This window comes from Lissotriton vulgaris, chromosome 12 (assembly GCF_964263255.1).
Source record: "Lissotriton vulgaris chromosome 12, aLisVul1.2, whole genome shotgun sequence".
In the NCBI taxonomy this organism is placed as follows: domain Eukaryota; kingdom Metazoa; phylum Chordata; class Amphibia; order Caudata; family Salamandridae; genus Lissotriton; species Lissotriton vulgaris.
In genome coordinates, this window is record NC_141700.1 from 798,912,612 (window position 1) to 798,931,296 (window position 18,685).

The 18,685-nt window shown below is 48.9% G+C and overlaps 1 protein-coding gene across 1 annotated transcript in view; it reads right to left on the reverse strand.

Annotated features, from left to right (window-relative positions):
* The window catches only part of RNF167 (ring finger protein 167), a 280,393-nt gene that overhangs the window by 13,461 nt on the left and 248,247 nt on the right, over positions 1 to 18,685 (reverse strand). The window contains exon 9 of the mRNA XM_086946212.1: positions 15,769 to 15,849. Coding sequence (XP_086802338.1) covers positions 15,769 to 15,849 — 81 coding nt within the window. The remainder of the gene's footprint in view (positions 1 to 15,768; positions 15,850 to 18,685) is intronic.

Sequence of the window (18,685 nt, forward strand, 5' to 3'; positions counted from 1 at the left end):
TAGTTTTAAAAGGAGGCGTGTCAGAGTTATCCTCAACGCGTTCTATGTCTCCGACAAACTTCAAACCAGGCGATGATTGACTCGAATCCTAAAACCTGAATCTACAAAAGCAGCAGAGTCTGGACTGCTCTCAACTGTGAATCATTCAGCGGTTATTACCAGTTTCTGGACTGCTCTCAGCTGTTCATCCTCCAGCGGTTATGAAAGGTATTTGTGCGTCTTTGCGGGATCACCATGTAATAAACGCTTGCTCTTCGGGTCCTACATATGGCTTCACTCTCCTCTTTTCTATTACATTGTAATTCATACAGCTCGCTCGATACCCCACTCGAGACCTGAAGTGCTTTCCTCTCTAGTATCTGCCCGTCTCATGAAATTGGGATAAAAACTAGTAATAACATTTTGATTCCCCCAACTAATGTTACACTTTCTGGACTTAATTTGAAAATATACTTTACTAAGTACACCAGTTCCAGCTGCGGACACACCTACATGGACCTACACGACCAGGGACCAGCGTACATCAAGCACCGCCTGAATTTCTTCCAACCTTCCAGACACCTGCGCTCCGCCTCCCTATCCCTATCCCTCGCACACCCCCAAGTCACAGTGGCGGCCGTTCCTTCTCCCACCTCGCCACCAAGGCCTGGAACGAACCCGTCCTCCACCTGCGAATCCACCTCACTGGTGGAATTCAGGACGGGACTCAAGATTTGGCTTTTCGACGGAGACCAGCAGAACCTTCGTGCCCAGATACCCTCTGGGGTGATAAGTCGAGCTCTATTAATACTGATTGATTGATGAAACTAACAATCTATAGAGTGATCAAACGCAGCACGAGAGGATTAGAAGTTAAGCTCACTTCTTTCAAATTGTATAAACTGGCATGTAAATGGAGTCGGTGAGGACAACCTCAAAAGACCTTCAGCTTTAAAACCTTCCAGAGTCATTGCTCTAAAATCTTTACAGATGGCCCGTGATTAGAGATTTTCTGAGACTACACCAGAGCAGTTGACGATGCATGCAAAACTAGACTGGACCCCAGGAATTGAGTTCCCATCAACAGAGTGGTTTCTCCCACAGCACACCCCCGGCTAGGTCTGGGAGTTGGGCTCACAGAGACCTACTAGACGTGTAGTGCATGGGCCCTTCTCTCAGTGAGAGAGCCGGTCGGCCATGTTTCACTGCAGCTACCTGTCCCAGTGGGAGGTAGGCATTGGTGACGGATAGTCCCTCAAACCTTAAAGGATCACCCCCAGCCTACTGAGTGACCAAGCAGGTAGAGGGCGGGAGCTTAGTGAAGCCCCTTTATTCAACAAAGGTAAGCCAAGCATTGTTGGGTGGGCGACCAACACAAACTAAGGGAAGCAGCGGGCATCGAGGGAGGATGGAACCGATCGTTAGGCATGGGAGGACTACAGATGAGGGGTGAGTGCACAGATGTGCTACGTGAAGAGAAATACTTAAAGCTCCTTTCCTCTTAGACTAACGTAGGAAGCTGGCTCTGTATATACTATACCAAAGTGAGGTATGTGCACAGAGTCCAGTGGAACCCCAAAGGTAGGCAGAGGTAAAAGTAGATAGCATCTCACTCTCTATTTGTGGTAGTGTGGGCGAGCAGCAAGGCTTTATCAGAGGACAGCGTTAAGCATTTGTTGTACACACTCAGTCAGCAAATGAATTCACACACTCGAAGACTGCCCTTCAGACCAATTGTTTCTGTATAAAAATATTCTTTGTTATTTTATTTTCTAGAACCAAGCACGCCTGGCACAGGTAAGCACAGGTACGCAATACATATGGCACAGTAGTAATGCAGTTTGGAAACAGTTTGAATTGAATATGAACTTTGTTTTGACTTACAGGACGGTGCAGAGAAATGCAATACTGTGTACCTACAGTACATAGTCTTGAATGGCTTTTCAGTAAAATACCAGGTAAGTTACTTGTTAGATTACTTTTCTTACTCAGAGCAGTATACCTGGATGCTACTCTGGGACATTTCCTGTAAACAGGTAAGTAAAATCGTTTTAGTTAAAAAGTCCACTTATAACGAATTTCTAAATAGTTTTGGTTAAACAGTACAATTTTAAAGAATGTCAATAGGTTTTCAAACTCCATATTTAGAAACCTTTCCAAGAAAAACAGTCAATGTTATCCAACGGAGGAAAGGAATATGCTACTTACCAGTATGCATCTGTTCTTGGCATAGAGGGCTGCAGAGTGGTACATTATGAATAGATCGCCATCTGGTGTTGGGCTCGGATGATTGCACTTTGTTTTTCTCTTGGAGAGTCTTTTGTCTCTTGGTGACTCCTCCCTTGGTTGGTAGTGCGCATGGGCATCGGCTCCATCCTTAGATTGTTTTGCCATAGTAGGGTTAGATGGAGTAGTATAGTAGAATACAGATAAGAGTGCCCATGTAAGTGTATCTAAATAAGATAATGTTGGAACAGACACAGGTTTCCGGGGAGGCTGGGAGGGCATGTACCACTCTGCAGCCCTCTATGCCAAGAACAGATGCATACTGGTAAGTAGCATATTCCGTTCGAGGCATATGGGCTGCAGATGGTACATTATGAATAGACTATATAGCAGTTCTCTCCCTAGCGGTGGTCGCCCGTGTCTGTTGCAACTGTCTGAAACAATGTTTTTAATACTGCTTGTCCCACTCTAGCTTGTTGTGTTGTGTGCATATCTACACAATAGTGTTTTGTGAAGGTGTGCGGTGTAACCCAGGTAGCCGCTTTGCATATGTCATCTAGTGGAATGTTTCCCAGAAATGCCATAGATGCTCCTAGTTTACGTGTAGAGTGAGCTCTAGGAGGAACAGTTAATGTTCTCTTTGCCTTTAAGTAGCATATTTGAATGCATTTTACAATCCATCTGGCAATGCCCGCTTTGGAGATGGGATTGCCTTTATGTGTGGGAGAAAACGCAACAAATAGCTGTTTTGTCTTTCTGAAAGTTTGTGTTCTTTCTATATAGTACAATATGGCCCTTCTAACATCCAGTGTATGTAGGGCTCTTTCAGCTAATGTTTGTGGTTTTGGAAAGAAAGCCGGTAATTCCACTGACTGATTGATGTGGAATGCTGAAATAACCTTCGGTAAGAATTTTGGGTTTGTTCTAAGAACCACTTTATTTTGGTGTAGCTGCATAAATGGTTCTTGAATCGTAAAAGCCTGCAGTTCACTTACTCTTCTAAGTGACGTGATAGCTATGAGGAAGGCTACCTTCCATGTGAGGAATTGTATTTCACACCTATGCATAGGTTCAAATGGTGGCCCCATTAGTCTGGTAAGCACTATGTTGAGATTCCAGACTGGGGAAGGTGGTCTTCTTGGTGGAATGACTCTTTTGAGTCCTTCCATGAAAGCTTTAATTGCTGGTACTTTAAACAGTGACAGATGTTGCCTGTTTTGTAGGTACGCCGCTATGGCTGCGAGATGAACTCTGATAGAGGTATATGCTAGGTTACATTGCTGTAAGTGTAACAAATAGCAAATGATTTGTTTAGTGGATGCGTCCAGAGGGTTGATGTGCTTACTGTTACAGTGTATAGCAAACCTCTTCCATTTTGCTGCATAGCATGCTCTGGTGGTAGGACGTCTTGCTTGTTTAATGATTTCCATGCATTCTGGTGGTAAATCTAAATACCCAAACTCTATGACCTCAGGAGCCAGATCGCTAGGTTCAGTTGTTTGGGATCTGGGTGCATTATTTCTCCATGGTTCTGTGTAAGATGCATGGGTAATAACCTTAGCTTTTGATGTGGTACTTGTGAGAGTTGTAGCAGCGTGGTGAACCACGGCTGTCTTGCCCACGTGGGTGCCACTAGTATCATTGTCATTGAATGTTGCTGCAGTTTCCGAACCAGTAATAGAATTAGTGGTAGAGGAGGGAACGCGTAAGCAAATCTGTTGGACCAATTTATCCACAGTGCATTGCCCTGGGACCTTTGGTGTGGGTACCTGGATGCGAATTCTTTGCATTTTGCGTTCTGATGATTGGCAAACAGATCTATCTCTGGTTGCCCCCATTTTTGGAAGAATGGCTGTAGTATTTGGTCGTGCAGCTCCCATTCGTGTACTTGTTCTGACTGTCTGCTTAGGATGTCTGCTATTTGATTTTGAACTCCTGGTAGGTGTTCCGCTAACAGGTAGATCTTTTGAGGAATGGCCCATCTCCATATGTCCTGTGCTAGTCTGGACAGTTGGAGAGAGTGTGTCCCCCCCTGTTTTTGAATATAATACATTGCAGTCATGTTGTCTGTTCTGATCAGGACTGCTTTGCCTGTTATTTGCATTTGGAAAGCTTTTAGTGCTAGAAATATTGCTAATAGCTCTAGGTAGTTGATGTGCAGTTTCTTTTGCTGCACACTCCACTTCCCCTGTACTGTGTATCTGTCCATATGCGCTCCCCATCCGGAGAGCGATGCGTCCGCTGTTATTATCACTTGTGGAATTGGCTCTAGGAACGACCGTCCCTTGGAAATGTTTTCTGTGTTCCACCACTTCAGAGAGCGATACGTCCGGTCGTCTACCAACACCAGATCTGTAATCTGACCTTGAGCCTGATTCCACTGTGTCGCTAGACACTCTTGTAGTGGGCGCATTTGTAGTCTGGCATGTGGTATTAGCAGTATGCAGGAGGACATCATGCCTAATAGTTGCATAAACACTCGTGCTGGTAGTGAGTGTTGTGGTTGAAATCTTTGTATTAACCCGACCATTGTCTGTACTCTGATTGGGTTGGGGTATGCTATTGCCTTATCTGTGTCTACTGTAGCCCCCAGGTATTGCTGAATCTGGTTTGGTTGCAGGTGTGATTTTTTGTAGTTCACCGTGAACCCTAGGTGGTGCAGCAATTGAATTGTCTTCTGTGTGTTGTGCAGACATTCTTCCTTTGATTTGGCCTTTATTAGCCAATCGTCCAAGTATGGGAAGACCTGCATTTGTTGTCTTCTTAGGTGTGCTGCCACCACAGCTAGGCATTTTGTGAAAACTCTCGGTGCTGTTGTGACACCGAATGGAAGGACTTTGAACTGATAGTGTTGTCCTTCTAACATAAACCTTAGGTATTTTCTGTGGGCTTTGTGAATTGGGATATGAAAGTAAGCGTCTTTTAGATCCAGTGTAGAAAGAAAGTCCCCTTTCTTCAGTAAAGGGAGTACTTGTTGGAGCTTGACCATGTGGAAGTGCTCCGAATTTATGTAAGCATTGAGAGGTCTGAGGTCTAATATTGGTCGTAGGGACCCGTCCTTTTTGGGGATCAGGAAGTATAGAGAGTATACTCCTGTGCCCTGTTGATCTTTTGGGACCTTCTCTATTGCATGCTTTTGTAGAAGTGCTAGCACTTCTTCTCTTAACAATGTCAGATGATCCTGACTCATTGGACGCTGTTTGGGGGGGATGTTTGGTGGGGTAGCTGTGAGTTCTAGGCAATAACCATGTTGGATAATTTGTCTCACCCACTTGTCTGATGTGATGTTCTCCCAGACAGGTAGGAACTGTGATAGACGTCCCCCGACCGGTGTTATGTGGTCTGGGGGGAGTTCTAGGAAGTCACTGTTTTGGTGTTGAGGCGTTGCGGTTGTTATTATTTCCGCGGCCTCTACCCTTATTGTTGTTACCTCTGTAACTGCCTCTTGAATTACCTCTGGGTGATGTTGGTGTGAAAGATGTGGATTGCTGATTCGTTCCTGTGTTCTTTGAGCCCCCTCTATAGGTGGATCTACGAAAGGAACCTCTGTGTGTTGGCTGTTGCAATGCTCCCATTGACTTAGCCGTTTCCGTATCTTTCTTCATTTTTTCTAATGTCTCGTCTGTGCTTGAACCAAACAATGTCTTCTGATCAAATGGTTTGTTCAGTAGGGCTGTTTGTACTTCTTGTTTGAATCCTGAGATTCTAAGCCATGCGTGCCTTCTTAGCATGACACTAGTGTTAATCGACCTTGCTGCAGTGTCTGCTGCGTCTAATGCACATTTAATGGAAGTATTGGTTATTATTTTACCTTCCTGTATTAATTGGTCTGCCTTCTTCTGATGTTCTTTTGGGAGATGTGTGAGAAGTTTTTCTAACTCATCGTAATGTGCCCTGTCGTAACGTGCGAGTAGTGCTTGTGTATTGGCTATACGCCAGCTATTCGCTGCCTGTGATGCTACTCTTTTGCCTGATGCATCTATTAACTTCGACTCTTTATCTGGTGGAGGAGTCTCTCCTGTAGATAATGAGTTTGCTCTTTTACGAGCGTTTGAGACCACCAGCGAGTCTAGCGGTACATGCCCTCTAATAAATATTGGGTCCTTTGGAGCCGCTTTGTATTTTTTATCAATTCTTGGGTTTAACACCCTGGCTCTCACTGGGTTTTCGAATATTTCATCTGTGTGAGTAAGAAGACCCTTCAACATAGGAAGAGTACCTGATGTTCTCTGTGCATTAGGTAGAGTCTCTAACAAGAAATCCTCTATTTGAGGTTCTGTATGCATATCTAGTTTGTGATATTTTGCTGCCCTATTAATGAGCTGCACAAAACCTGTGTTATCATCAGGTGGTGAAGGCTTTGAGGGATATAGCTCTGGGTCGTTGTCCTCATCTGACCCTACATCATAATTTTCCCATGGATCCTCCTCATCTGGGATAGTTTCGTCATCCCCTTGAGGTTCTCCCTCCCCTAGATCACTGTCTACATCTGACTGAGGTGTAGCTGGTCTTGGTGTGGAAGGTGTAGGAATATTTGGCCTATTGTGAGGAATAGGAGAAGAGGGTGTTACTCTAGGACGAGGAGAAGCAGGAGGAGTTATATTCGTCCCCATTGTTCTCTTTTTTGAAGGAAGAGGTTTATCTTCTGACTGTTCACTCTTTCTCTTCTTCGTGACCACTTTCCCAGTTTGTGGATCAATAAACAAGATCTTTTGTTTGGGATCTGTCTGTTGCTCCTGAATCGGTACCGAGGGTCCTGGTTCCGAGAGGTGCTTTTGTTTTCGATCGTCAGATCTTGTTGTTTTCGACACCGAATGTCTGCTCGATTCCGACTTTCTTGGTATCGAGTGTCTCTTGGGCGATAAGTCATATTTATGTTTCGACATGGAATGTTTCGACATGGAATGTTTCGATACCGAGCTCTCCTTTGTATGTAGCCTCGGTGCCGAAGTCGATGTCGCCCTTTTCTCGGATCCGACATGGTGGGAGTCCGAGTGTTTCGGTTTCAGTTTCGGTTTCGTTGCCGGGCCCGAGGGCGGGGCGTCGGAAACTTTTTTCAGCGGTTTGACCGGGCCCGAGGGCGGGGTCGTTACCGCACGGGGTCGGTTTTTCGGTAAGGGGACGTCGTCACTCACGGTTTGTTGCTCGATGAGTTCTTCAACCTCCGACTGGTCCCCTTCCGACCCCGACTGGTCCTCTTCTTCCTCGATTTGTTCGTCTCCGAACAGCTCCGGGATCGCTTCCGCCTGCATTCTGGAAACCTCGTGTCTTCGAGCTCGACGATTTCTAATCGTTCGCTTGGAGGAGAATGCTGCGCAGGCTTCGCAGTCCCTGGATTCGTGTTCAGGCGATAGACAGAGGTTGCACACCTCGTGTAGGTCCTTGTGTGGGAACTTAGCACCACACGTTGGACATTTTTTGAATGGAGTCCTTTCCATGGACTCCGGGCTTGACTGCGTCGAGAAAGGCCTCCTGTTCTTCGACGTAGATCCAAGTTTTTCTCTTCTATTTTGAATTTGTAACGCGTCGGAATGGAAATGAACGCGTTCGAATAACAATACCGTCGAATTGGAAAGGGAATACGCGCCGAAAATCACTTTCTTCTGAAGTTGATCTGGAGCGTCTCGATCTTCATCCGAACCCGATGGCGGAAAAAAGCAATCTAAGGATGGAGCCGATGCCCATGCGCACTACCAACCAAGGGAGGAGTCACCAAGAGACAAAAGACTCTCCAAGAGAAAAACAAAGTGCAATCATCTGAGCCCAACACCAGATGGCGATCTATTCATAATGTACCATCTGCAGCCCATATGCCTCGAACATAGTGTTATCGATTTTCGGGTAAATATTCCGTAGTGGGATTGGAGGTTCTGGGGGTAGACTCAGGGGTCCCTCAGGGTCAAGGATGCACTCGTTACACCCTCAGCGGCACAGGGGCATCCGGCTGCAGAGTGCCAAGGCCCAATGTTCTCCAATGGGAAAGAGGGCCTCCGGTTGGTGGCTGCTGGCGAGCAGGCCACAAGGCTGTGGGAGCAAAGCTCCTTGACTAAAGCTCAGGGTAAAAGGGGATCCAGTTTAGCACACAAAGTGCACCTGCAGCGATGCCGGTGCGGCTGAGTGCATTGTGCTGTTTTGGCATCGGTGCCCTGTTTTCAATGGGGATTTTCGGTTTTGGTTTTCAGCTGCAGGCTCGGACCAGAAAGACTTCCGGGCGGAACCAACAGCTGAGCAGGTAAGTTTGAGGGCTCGGGGACGTAGGCGCACCTCAGGTTCTCTTTTCCAGGGCGCAGGGTGGCGGGATGCAGGGGTGTCTTTTGAGGTTAGATTTCACCTTACCGGGACACTCACGGTTGGGGGGGTTGACTCCATGCAGAGGCTGCAGGTGACGTCGGGGTGTCCTGGAGGGGTCAACCCACAGTGGAGTCAGACTCTGGAGCGCTGGGGGACCTCGCTCGGACCGTGGGCCACGGGTGCAGTGGTGGTTCCAGGCATCAGGTTTCTTTTGTCCTCAGCAGGCTCGGAGTCTTTCTTTGGTGCTTATCCTGAACAGAGATGCTGTTCACAGGAGATCCGGTCTTTGTTGAAGGCAGTCCGTCCTCCCAGGGGTTCTGGAGGTCGCTGGCTGCAGGCAAGACTATTTTTGGCGCAGGATCAATAGTAACTGCAGACGGGCTGGTGCCAAGTCAGTCGTTCCCTGCAGTCTCCTCTGCTGGACATCTTCTTTCGTACTTTTCTTCTTAGGCTGCGGGAATCTGCCTTCTTGGTTCAGGGCTGCCCCTAAATACTGTATTTAGGGGGCGTTTTAGGGGTCTCGAGGTCAGTAGCCAATGGGCTACTGACCTTAGAGTGGCTACACCCTTTGTGTGCTGACCCCACGTGTGGGAGTGAGCACCATCCCTAATCCTGATTGGGGAGTGCCTGCCATCTGCAAGATGGCGGGCACTGAAGAGTGGGCTGCACCTTGCCTCCCCCACCTGAGGGGTGGGGTTGGCAGAGGTGGGCACACCTTCTGGGCTGGCTGTTTCCGGGCTGGCTGTTTCCCGCCTGTCTTCCCGCCGAAAAGGAGGGGAGACAGGAAGGGGGGTTGCTCCTGATAGCAGGAGAGGCTGGGGGGTCGCATTACAAAGGCAGCCCCCTGCCACAGATGGCTCTTCCTGGCCTGCGGGAGGTGTGAACATCTCTGCACAGGAAAGACTTTGTTTCTGGGCTCAGGGAGTGTAGGCTCCCACCCCAGGGTGCCAGAAACATGTCTCGTGGTGGCAGGTTGGTGTGTACCAGTCAGTGAACCCACCAGAGGCTGGTCGTTTTTCATGGGGCCTCTCTAAGATGCTCTTTGTGTACATTTTCCATTAAATCCCACACTGGCATCCGCATGTTGGTTTATTGAGCTGAGAAATTTGATACCAAACTTCTCAGTTGTCAGTGAAGCCGTTATAGTGCTGTGGAGTTCGTAATGACAAGCTCCCAGCACCATATACTCTTAATGGCAGCACTGCACTTACAATGTCTAAGAATGGACTTCGACAGTGTAGGGCTACAGGGCTCATGCACCTGTACCCTCACCACTGGCATAGGGCACCCAGCTAGAGAGATGACTGATCTATGCCAGGGCAGTGGGTTCTGTGGGCATGGCACACAGGGATGTGTGCCATGTCGACTCTACACTTTGTTCTGCACAAAAACACACAGCCTGCAAAGGCAGTGTGCGAGTGTCAGGGTATAGGACCTCTAAGGGTGGCACAATAAGTGCTGCAGCCCTTATTAAAAAAAATGTTTATTAACATTTTTATAGCGCGCTCTATTACCACGGGGTATCCTGGCGCGGTGAGTAATTTGACAGCAGGAGTGATGGATCAAACCAGAACGATCTGTTAGAGTGGAGCATTAAACAGATGAGTCTTAAGTTCCTTCTTAAAAACAGTGATGGTCGGCGAGGCTCTAAGGAACAGGGGGAGAGCATTCCAAGCAGAAGCTGCCTTAACTGAAATTGATTGGCCTCCCAGACGGGCGTATTTGTATTTAGGGGTGGCCAGTAGGCATTGATTGGCCGATCGTAGGGCACGATTGGGAGTATAGAATGAAAACCGTTTCTGCAAATACGTCGGTCCCTGGCCATGAGCTGCTCTGAATGCCAACACAAGAATTTTAAACAAGATTCGATGTGGTACTGGTAGCCAATGCAAACTTCGTAGGTGGCTCCGCACGCTCGACCTCCTAGGGAGAGAGAAAAGCAGACGTACTGCAGCGTTTTGTATCACCTGTAGGCGATGCACCATGTACGCAGGTAGGCCACTAAATAAGGCATTAGCGTAGTCGAGCCGAGATAAAATCAGGGCTCGAAGAACAGACTCCTTGGCTGCCTTGGGCAGAAGAGGGAAAAATTTTCTCATGGCTCGCAAGGTACCAAAGCAGAAGCCGGTCAATTTTTTTATGTGATCTGCGAACTTCAGATCCTGACCGAACCAGACCCCCAAGTTCTTAGCTGGGCCTCCCGTCACACTGGGGCGGGGCAGGTCCGGGGGCCAAATCTGATCCTTGAAGTTGTCAGGAAAAGAGCCGAAGAATAGTACCTCGGACTTGTCTTCGTTGCACTTAAGTTGGACTTGTGCAAGCCACCGAAATACTTCCGACAAACAATGCTGGACTGCTGATGGATCAGACACACCCTTAGAGTCCTTCTCTCCTCAGTGCCCTGGTTACCTGTGCTACCATTTACCATGAGCTGACTTATGGCCAGAGATGCCAATTGGGCTAGTTTTGGGGAAACAACACAGGCCCTGGGAACCTGATTGGCATGGACCCAGGGCACATAAAGTGACAATGCATCCGTGGTCTGGCAAACAATTTGGGGGTTACTGCAACAGAAACACACTTTCCTACACCTGACAGGCAGCTCTCTTCCTTGGGGAGTAACCCCCCCCCCCCCTCCCTTCGCCACACATCGACCTCCCAGCCACTCACACCATGTGCTGTGGGACGGTCATTGCACTATAGTCGCTATGCCTGTCTTTTGTCGGATTTCTCGTCCTGCTCCAGCATCCCTGTGGTGGTGTCTGCAATGGTTCTGCGGCCTTTGCAGAACCACCGCGGCCACAAAGAGCCAGACTCGACCCCCTTGAACAAGAGTTAGCAGACAGCCTCCTACACTGACACAGACAGGCGTCTGGGGTGGGGGTGAGACAGGATGTGGGGGGCTAGATGTCATCCACACAGTCTGAGTCAAAAGTCAAACTCTTTCATGCTAGGAGACACATTTTAATCTCAACTCCTCTAGCAAAACCCGAAGCACAAATCCAACAAGGGGCTGTACTTGGGAAATGGTCCGTGGTCAGCTTGAAGGGTCTACATTTTGTCTTTTTGGGCTGCACAAATGCAACTGAAGCCTCATTTCCACCTCTTGTTTCTATTCTAATTGTTCATGTGATCCAAACAGGCGCAAAAACCCATAGCTCAATGGGTGGCCTCGAGTCTGAGCTGCCTACGTCAGCCCTGCTCCCTAAACCCATAGCCCAATGGGTGGCCTCGAGTCTGAGCTGTCTCCGTCGGCCCTGTACCCTAAACCCAAAGCTCCAATGGGTGGCCTCGAGTCTGAGCTGTCTCCGTCGGCCCTGTACCCTAAACCCAAAGCTCCAATGGGTGGCCTCGAGTCTGAGCTGCCTACGTCAGCCCTGCTCCCTAAACCCATAGCCCAATGGGTGGCCTCGAGTCTGAGCTGTCTCCGTCGGCCCTGTACCCTAAACCCAAAGCTCCAATGGGTGGCCTCGAGTCTGAGCTGTCTCCGTCGGCCCTGTACCCTAAACCCAAAGCTCGAATGGGTGGCCTCGAGTCTGAGCTGCCTACGTCAGCCCTGTACCCTAAACCCATAGCCCAATGGGTGGCCTCGAGTCTGAGCTGTCTCCGTCGGCCCTGTACCCTAAACCCAAAGCTCCAATGGGTGGCCTCGAGTCTGAGCTGTCTCCGTCGGCCCTGTACCCTAAACCCAAAGCTCCAATGGGTGGCCTCGAATCTGAGCTGTCTCCGTCGGCCCTGTACCCTAAACCCAAAGCTCCAATGGGTGGCCTCGAGTCTGAGCTGCCTACGTCAGCCCTGTACCCTAAACCCAAAGCTCCAATGGGTGGCCTCGAGTCTGAGCTGCCTACCTCAGCCCTGTACCCTAAACCCAAAGCTCCAATGGGTGGCCTAGAGTCTGAGCTGCCTACGTCAGCCCTGTACCCTAAACCCATAGCCCAATGGGTGGCCTTGAGTCTGAGCTGTCTCCGTCGGCCCTGTACCCTAAACCCATAGTCTAATGGGTGTCCTCGAGTCTGAGCTGTCTCCGTCGGCCATGCTCCCTAAACCCTAAGTTCCAACGGGTGGCCTGGAGTCTGAGCTGCACCTGTGAGTGAGTGAGTGAGTGAGTATAAGAAACGGTTTGGTGCGTGAGATGGAGCGAGTATAGGAAACAGTTTGGTGCATGAGAACTGTGAGTATAAGAAACAGTTTGGTATGTGAGAACGGTGCGAGTATGAGAAACTGTTCGGTGCGTGAGATGGAGCGAGTATACGAAACAGTGAGTCTGAGCTGCACCTGTGAGTGAGTGAGTATTAGAAACTGTTTGGAGCGTGACTGTTAGACTTTTGCTTTCTGCCCTCCTGGTTTTCACTGGCATAGTGTTTCTGCGCACTTTTCGCACTGCTGATCAGTGGTAAAGTGCAAATGTTCCGGTGGTAAAGTATGTTATGGATTGGTGTTTTCATGATTGGCTGTTTGTTTTTCCCTAGTAAAGTGCACTGAGTGCGCCAGGGCCTGGGAACCAAATGCTAGGCGTGAGCTTGCAGCACGAATTGTGCCACTCCGCGTGAGTAGCCCGGAAAAGGTACCTCAGACCTGCCATTGAAGAGTCTGCGCGCAGTTTGTAACTGTCATGTCGACTTGGCTCGTGCACACACTGGCCAGTCCCTAAACTTCCCTTTTCTTACATGTCAGGCACCCCTAAGGTAGGCCCAAATTACCCCTGTGGGCAGGGTGCAGTGTATGTGAAAGATAGGACATGCCCTGGTGTGTGTGGCATGTCCTGATAGTGAATTACAGCCCATTTCGTTTTTCACTTTGCAAAGCTACCTGTTCCCCATAGGACAGAATGGGAAGTTTGTTTATATCATCTTATAAACATAACTGGCCCTGGGAACTAGGTGGGAAAAGAAAATGTGGTATGCCTGAATCTAACGATGAATCTTTTAGTAAAGGTGATTTTTAGGGCTCGCGCCCTGCGTGTTGCACTGCGCACCAGTGTTCGCACAGCGCGAGTTATTTAGTAATTGAAAAACGGGGTTTGTATGCTGCCCTAGGAATCGCACACGCTCGTGCATGTGCTTTTCCTTTTGTGGGCAGCTATTGGCCTTTGCGTGCGTCTTTTAATGAAAGACTGCACGCAATAGGCCACAGGCGGGTGCATTGCTCCACCCATGGCCTATGTGTGTCTATTTCGCACTTGGTGCGCGTAATAGACACCAATAGGCCATGTGGTCAATTGTGTTGCAGTGGCACGCACGCGCGCACCACTAGTTTATGTAGCGCTTACTACCCCAGACGAGGCGTTGAAATACGGGGTTTGACAGTGCAGCCCTGTACCGTTTGCGAGTTGCACATAAGCTCCTTCGCCTTAATCTTTCTTAAAATGTAGTTTGGTTTCACAAGTTTTATTTAGGATTTGCTGCACATCTCCGATTCTCAAAAAACAAAATGTAAGAAGGGTATAAGGGGATTTTTTTTTTTTTAAAGACCAGCTTGCATCCTATCCCCCAATCAAGCTATCAACAAACACACAGGGGATGCTAAGGGTCTGAGGAAAAAACTACAATAATAAGTACACTCAAAAGTAATGTGATAAAGTAGTTAGTGTAAGGAGAGAGGAAAGTGTAAAATGATACCCATCATGGTTGACCATATACTTTCCATAACTGATAGTGGTATTTGTTTAACACACTATCCTCACTCTGCTTTTAACCTTGCCACTATGATGACCCCCTTCAATAAAGTCTTATCTTTGGCATCATACTAGGCAATCTTAACTATCACATTTTTCACTATTCTACGCCTTTTTGAGCACTGCAACTTTTCTTTCCCTTCCACCCACCAACATATTCTGTTGGCTCTCTTTCGCTGGTGGATCTGATGCTAGTATTCCTCTACATACGATCAGAGAGGTACCTAGTAGATGCCAGTTTTCAACAAAACCCAGATGATGAGATTCCGCCAATGGGTGGGCTGATGGGTATCATTTTACACTGTACCTGGCCTGCGGTGTGGTCGCCTTCCAGCTCGGAAGCCTGTGGACGCTGCTAAGTCGGGGACACCCCATTCGGTCATCGGACTTTCAGTCTCACAAGGAGACCATCCCCGGGATAGCGCTCACCTCTCTGCGGTCCGCAAAGGTAAGGAGATATCAGCGCTCCTGCTGTCACACCCCCGTCTGACCAAAACACGGGATTATGTTGTGTGTATCATGAGGGTATGCAGATTGTAGCTCTTTGGCATTCTGGGGAGAGTACATGGAGGACCATATGGATGAGAAAAACCTTTCTACTATATTTCATAATATCCATTCTAAGGGTCCTTAAAGGTAAACGTTATAACAAGGTAAACTTGAAGATATTCCTTCTGTTGGGCTCTAAAAGGGACCACAGAGACCTTAACATTTCCTTTTATTTGTTTTCATGTGCACCAACAGCACAACATGTAATAGGAACTCTCTTATGTGACCCTTGTTCCAGAGGTGTCTGCTATCCGCTTCACCATCCCATTGTATACCGATGTCGTCTTGAGGGGTATGCGTCTATACCTTCCTCTGGTCAGTCAGCATCAACAAACACCCTGTCTGTCAAAGGAAAGTATCTTCCTTGAACATCCCCTCCAGCAAGGAGCTTTCTTCAAAATAGTTTTTGACCAGCCTGAACTGTTTGGATTTGTTTGCTTATAACGCCGTTATAGGCCCGGACGGATCTATCGACATCAAAGAACTGCTTTTAAAGCGTATTTTGATAACTGTGGATTTTTAAGTACTGTATTGTGGATTCTTCTCGTTTTAGGTCTTGTATATAAGAATATTGGCTATTTTTCTAAACCTGTGTGGTGTTTTTTTGTAGTGCTTACACAGTATTACTGTCGGTTATCGGCATATGCTTTACACACTGCCTCTAAGATAGGCCTGACTGCTCGTGCCAAGCTACCAAGGGGGTGAGCAGGGGTTATTTTAGGAGTGTAACTCCATCATCCCGAGTAGGAAGAAGGGTCCCTACTTGGACAAAGGCGCAAGCCCTTGCCAACTAGAGACCCCCATTTCTAACAGTGACAAACTGTGTGAGTATATTAAACGGTTTGGTAGCGTGAGAAGGGTGCAAGGGAATTAATTTATGATATATACACACACACAAACAAACCCACCCACACCCACTCCCCTCTGCTAAGGTGATGCCAAGTGTTTACAAATCACAAAAACAGCTCTATATTAGCTTATTAGTTTGGAGAGGATTCAACAATAGTAACCGCGACAGACATGTCTGCCAGCATTGCCAAGCAACTTACCATGGGAGCAGGGCAGCACTCGGAGCTTGTCGCCTTCTTCGTACTCATCCAAGCAGATGGCGCACACATCATATTCATCACCTGGAGAGACACAAGACAAACCCCCTGGTTTAGCATCAGTGAAGCTGAACGTCCAAGGGCGATGAGAGCAGGGGCATCAAAGAGAGCTCACATCCTACGTGTAGGACATCAGGGGTGGACTGTACACGGCTACAAGAGGGCATTAAAGGCTACCCTTGCAGACCACAGACTAATCAGAGTAACAGGAATACTGTCCTAATCACAGGCGTTTATAGCAATCCCTGCAAAGTACAATCTGTAGTAATGTTGCAGATTAAATCCCCCTTTGCTCTGTCTCTGTAACTGGCCATGTGTTGCCACACCCGTAGCCACACGCCCCTTCCCTTCTGTTTGTAAACTTTCCCATCATATGCAGAGTGATGCAGTCCCCGGCATGCACCGCTCTCCAAATTCACGGGCTCATTTCTAACATCCAGCCCTCTTACACCTCCTCTGACTGCAGTTAATGTCTTGTTCTTTCATCTGGTTTGCAAAACGCCAATACAAATTAGAGAATGAATGAATGAGAGTGGTATGAATGCCCTGACAAAGGTGATCATTTCTTGCCAGCAACAAGGCGCTCAGTCCGTCTTGCTACCTCCAGGGGCGCAAAGGCAAGGCTTTGGGGCTTTCCTTGAGGAAGCCTCTGCTGATGGTGGAGTAGATGCTTGGAAGAAGCCAGCAGCAAGGCTCCAGGACGGAAGCTTTTGAGGGCAGCGAATGGAACCTCTGCAAGCGGTCAGGGCAGTGAGGGCTGCGGCATCTTCTCGAGAGGCCTTTTTGGTGTCTTCGGGCAAAGCTGTGCCTTACAGCCTTCATAGGGGAGGTGTAAAGCCCTCTGTTCAAAAGGAAGAGAAGAGTCCAGAAAATCCCAGTGACTCCTCCGGTCACAGGCACATCACAAGGCGCTGCAACTTCTCGCCTGGAGGCATTCTTACCCACTCTGTCCACCAGGATCTACTGAACCAGCGCAGGCAGCATTAGTCTGACCAGGATTGAACAAGCACTTTCCAAACCTTAATATCTGCCCACACACTGCCACTGGAAGTGCTTCCCAGCACTTTCATATGGCTCGACGTTGAGCCTTCCTCCTCTGACGTGCAACCCCCCCCCCCCCCCCCCCCCACTTCCTACACCAGCAGCAAACCTTGGCTGATGCAAACAGTGCTTGCATGCCTTGCATCACGGCACGCAATCTGCTATGACCACGCTATGGAAATGGACTTGCAAATGTGCGGCAAAGGCAGGCCAGGACCGCGGCTTTCATCACACATCCCAAGCATCACCATAAGGAACAGTGCACAAGGACGCAAGACCGTCAGGAGGAGAGCCGGGATCCACCGGCAGACAAACATCCCAAGCATCACCATAAGGAAAAGTGCACAAGGACGCAAAACCATCAGGAGGAGAGCCGGGATCCACAGGCAGACAAACATCCCAAGCATCACCATAAGGAAGAGTGCACGAGGACGCAAGACCATCAGGAGGAGAGCCAGGATCCACCGGCAGACAAACATCCCAAGCATCACCATAAGGAAGAGTGCACAAGGACGCAAGACCGTCAGGAGGTGAGCCGGGATACACCGGCAGACAAACATCCCAGGCATCACCAGAAGGAACAGGGCACAGGACGCAAGACCGTCAGGAGGAGAGCCGGGATCCACCGGCAGACAAACATCCCAAGCATCACCAGAAGGAACAGGGCACAGGACGCAAGACTGTCAGGAGGAGAGCCAGGATCCACCGGCAGACAACATCCCAAGCATCACCATAAGGAAGAGTGCACAAGGACGCAAGACCATCAGGAGGAGAGCCGGGATCCACAGGCAGACAAACATCCCAAGCATCACCATAAGGAAGAGTGCACGAGGACGCAAGACCATCAGGAGGAGAGCCGGGATCCACCGGCAGACAAACATCCCAAGCATCACCATAAGGAAGAGTGCACAAGGACGCAAGACCATCAGGAGGAGAGCCGGGATCCACGAGCAGACAAACATCCCAAGCATCACCATAAGGAAGAGTGCACGAGGACGGAAGAGTGCACGAGGACGCAAGACCGTCAGGAGGGGAGCCGGGATCCACCGGCAGACAAACATCCCAAGCATCACCATAAGGATGAGTGCACAAGGACGCAAGACCGTCAGGAGAGGAGCCGGGATCCCCCGGCAGACAAACATCCCATTTAGAAAAGGGGGTGGTGATGAACAGAGTGTCTGAGTTAAACAGACCACTCTTACCCAGTCCAAAGATCAGGGCTTGATCCATCACCGTTATTTATCTCACTCCCCCATCCCAGACAAACATCCCAAGCATCATCATAAGGAATAGGACACAGGGCGCAAGACCGTCAGTAGGGGATCCGGGATCCACCGGCCGGACAAACATCCCAAGCATCACCATAAGGAATAGGACACAGGACGCAAGACCGTCAGTAGGGGAGCCGGGATCCACCAGCCGGACAAACATCCCAAGTATCACCATAAGGAATAGGACACAGGACGCAAGACCGTCAGTAGGGGAGCCGGGATCCACCGGCGGGACAAACATCCCAAGCATCACCATAAGGAATAGGACACAGGACACAAGACCGTCAGGAGGGGAGCCAGGATCCACCAGCCAGACAAACATCCCAAGCATTACCAGAAGGAAGAGTGCACAAGGACGCAAGACCATCAGGAGGGGAGCCGGGATCCACCGTCCCAAGCATCACCATTCGGAACAGGGCAAAAGGACGCAAGACCGTCAGGAGGAGAGCCGGGATCCACCGGCAGACAAACATCCAAAGCATCACCATAAGGAACAGGGCACAAGGACACAAGACCGTCAGGAGGGGAGCCGGGATCGACCGGCAGAC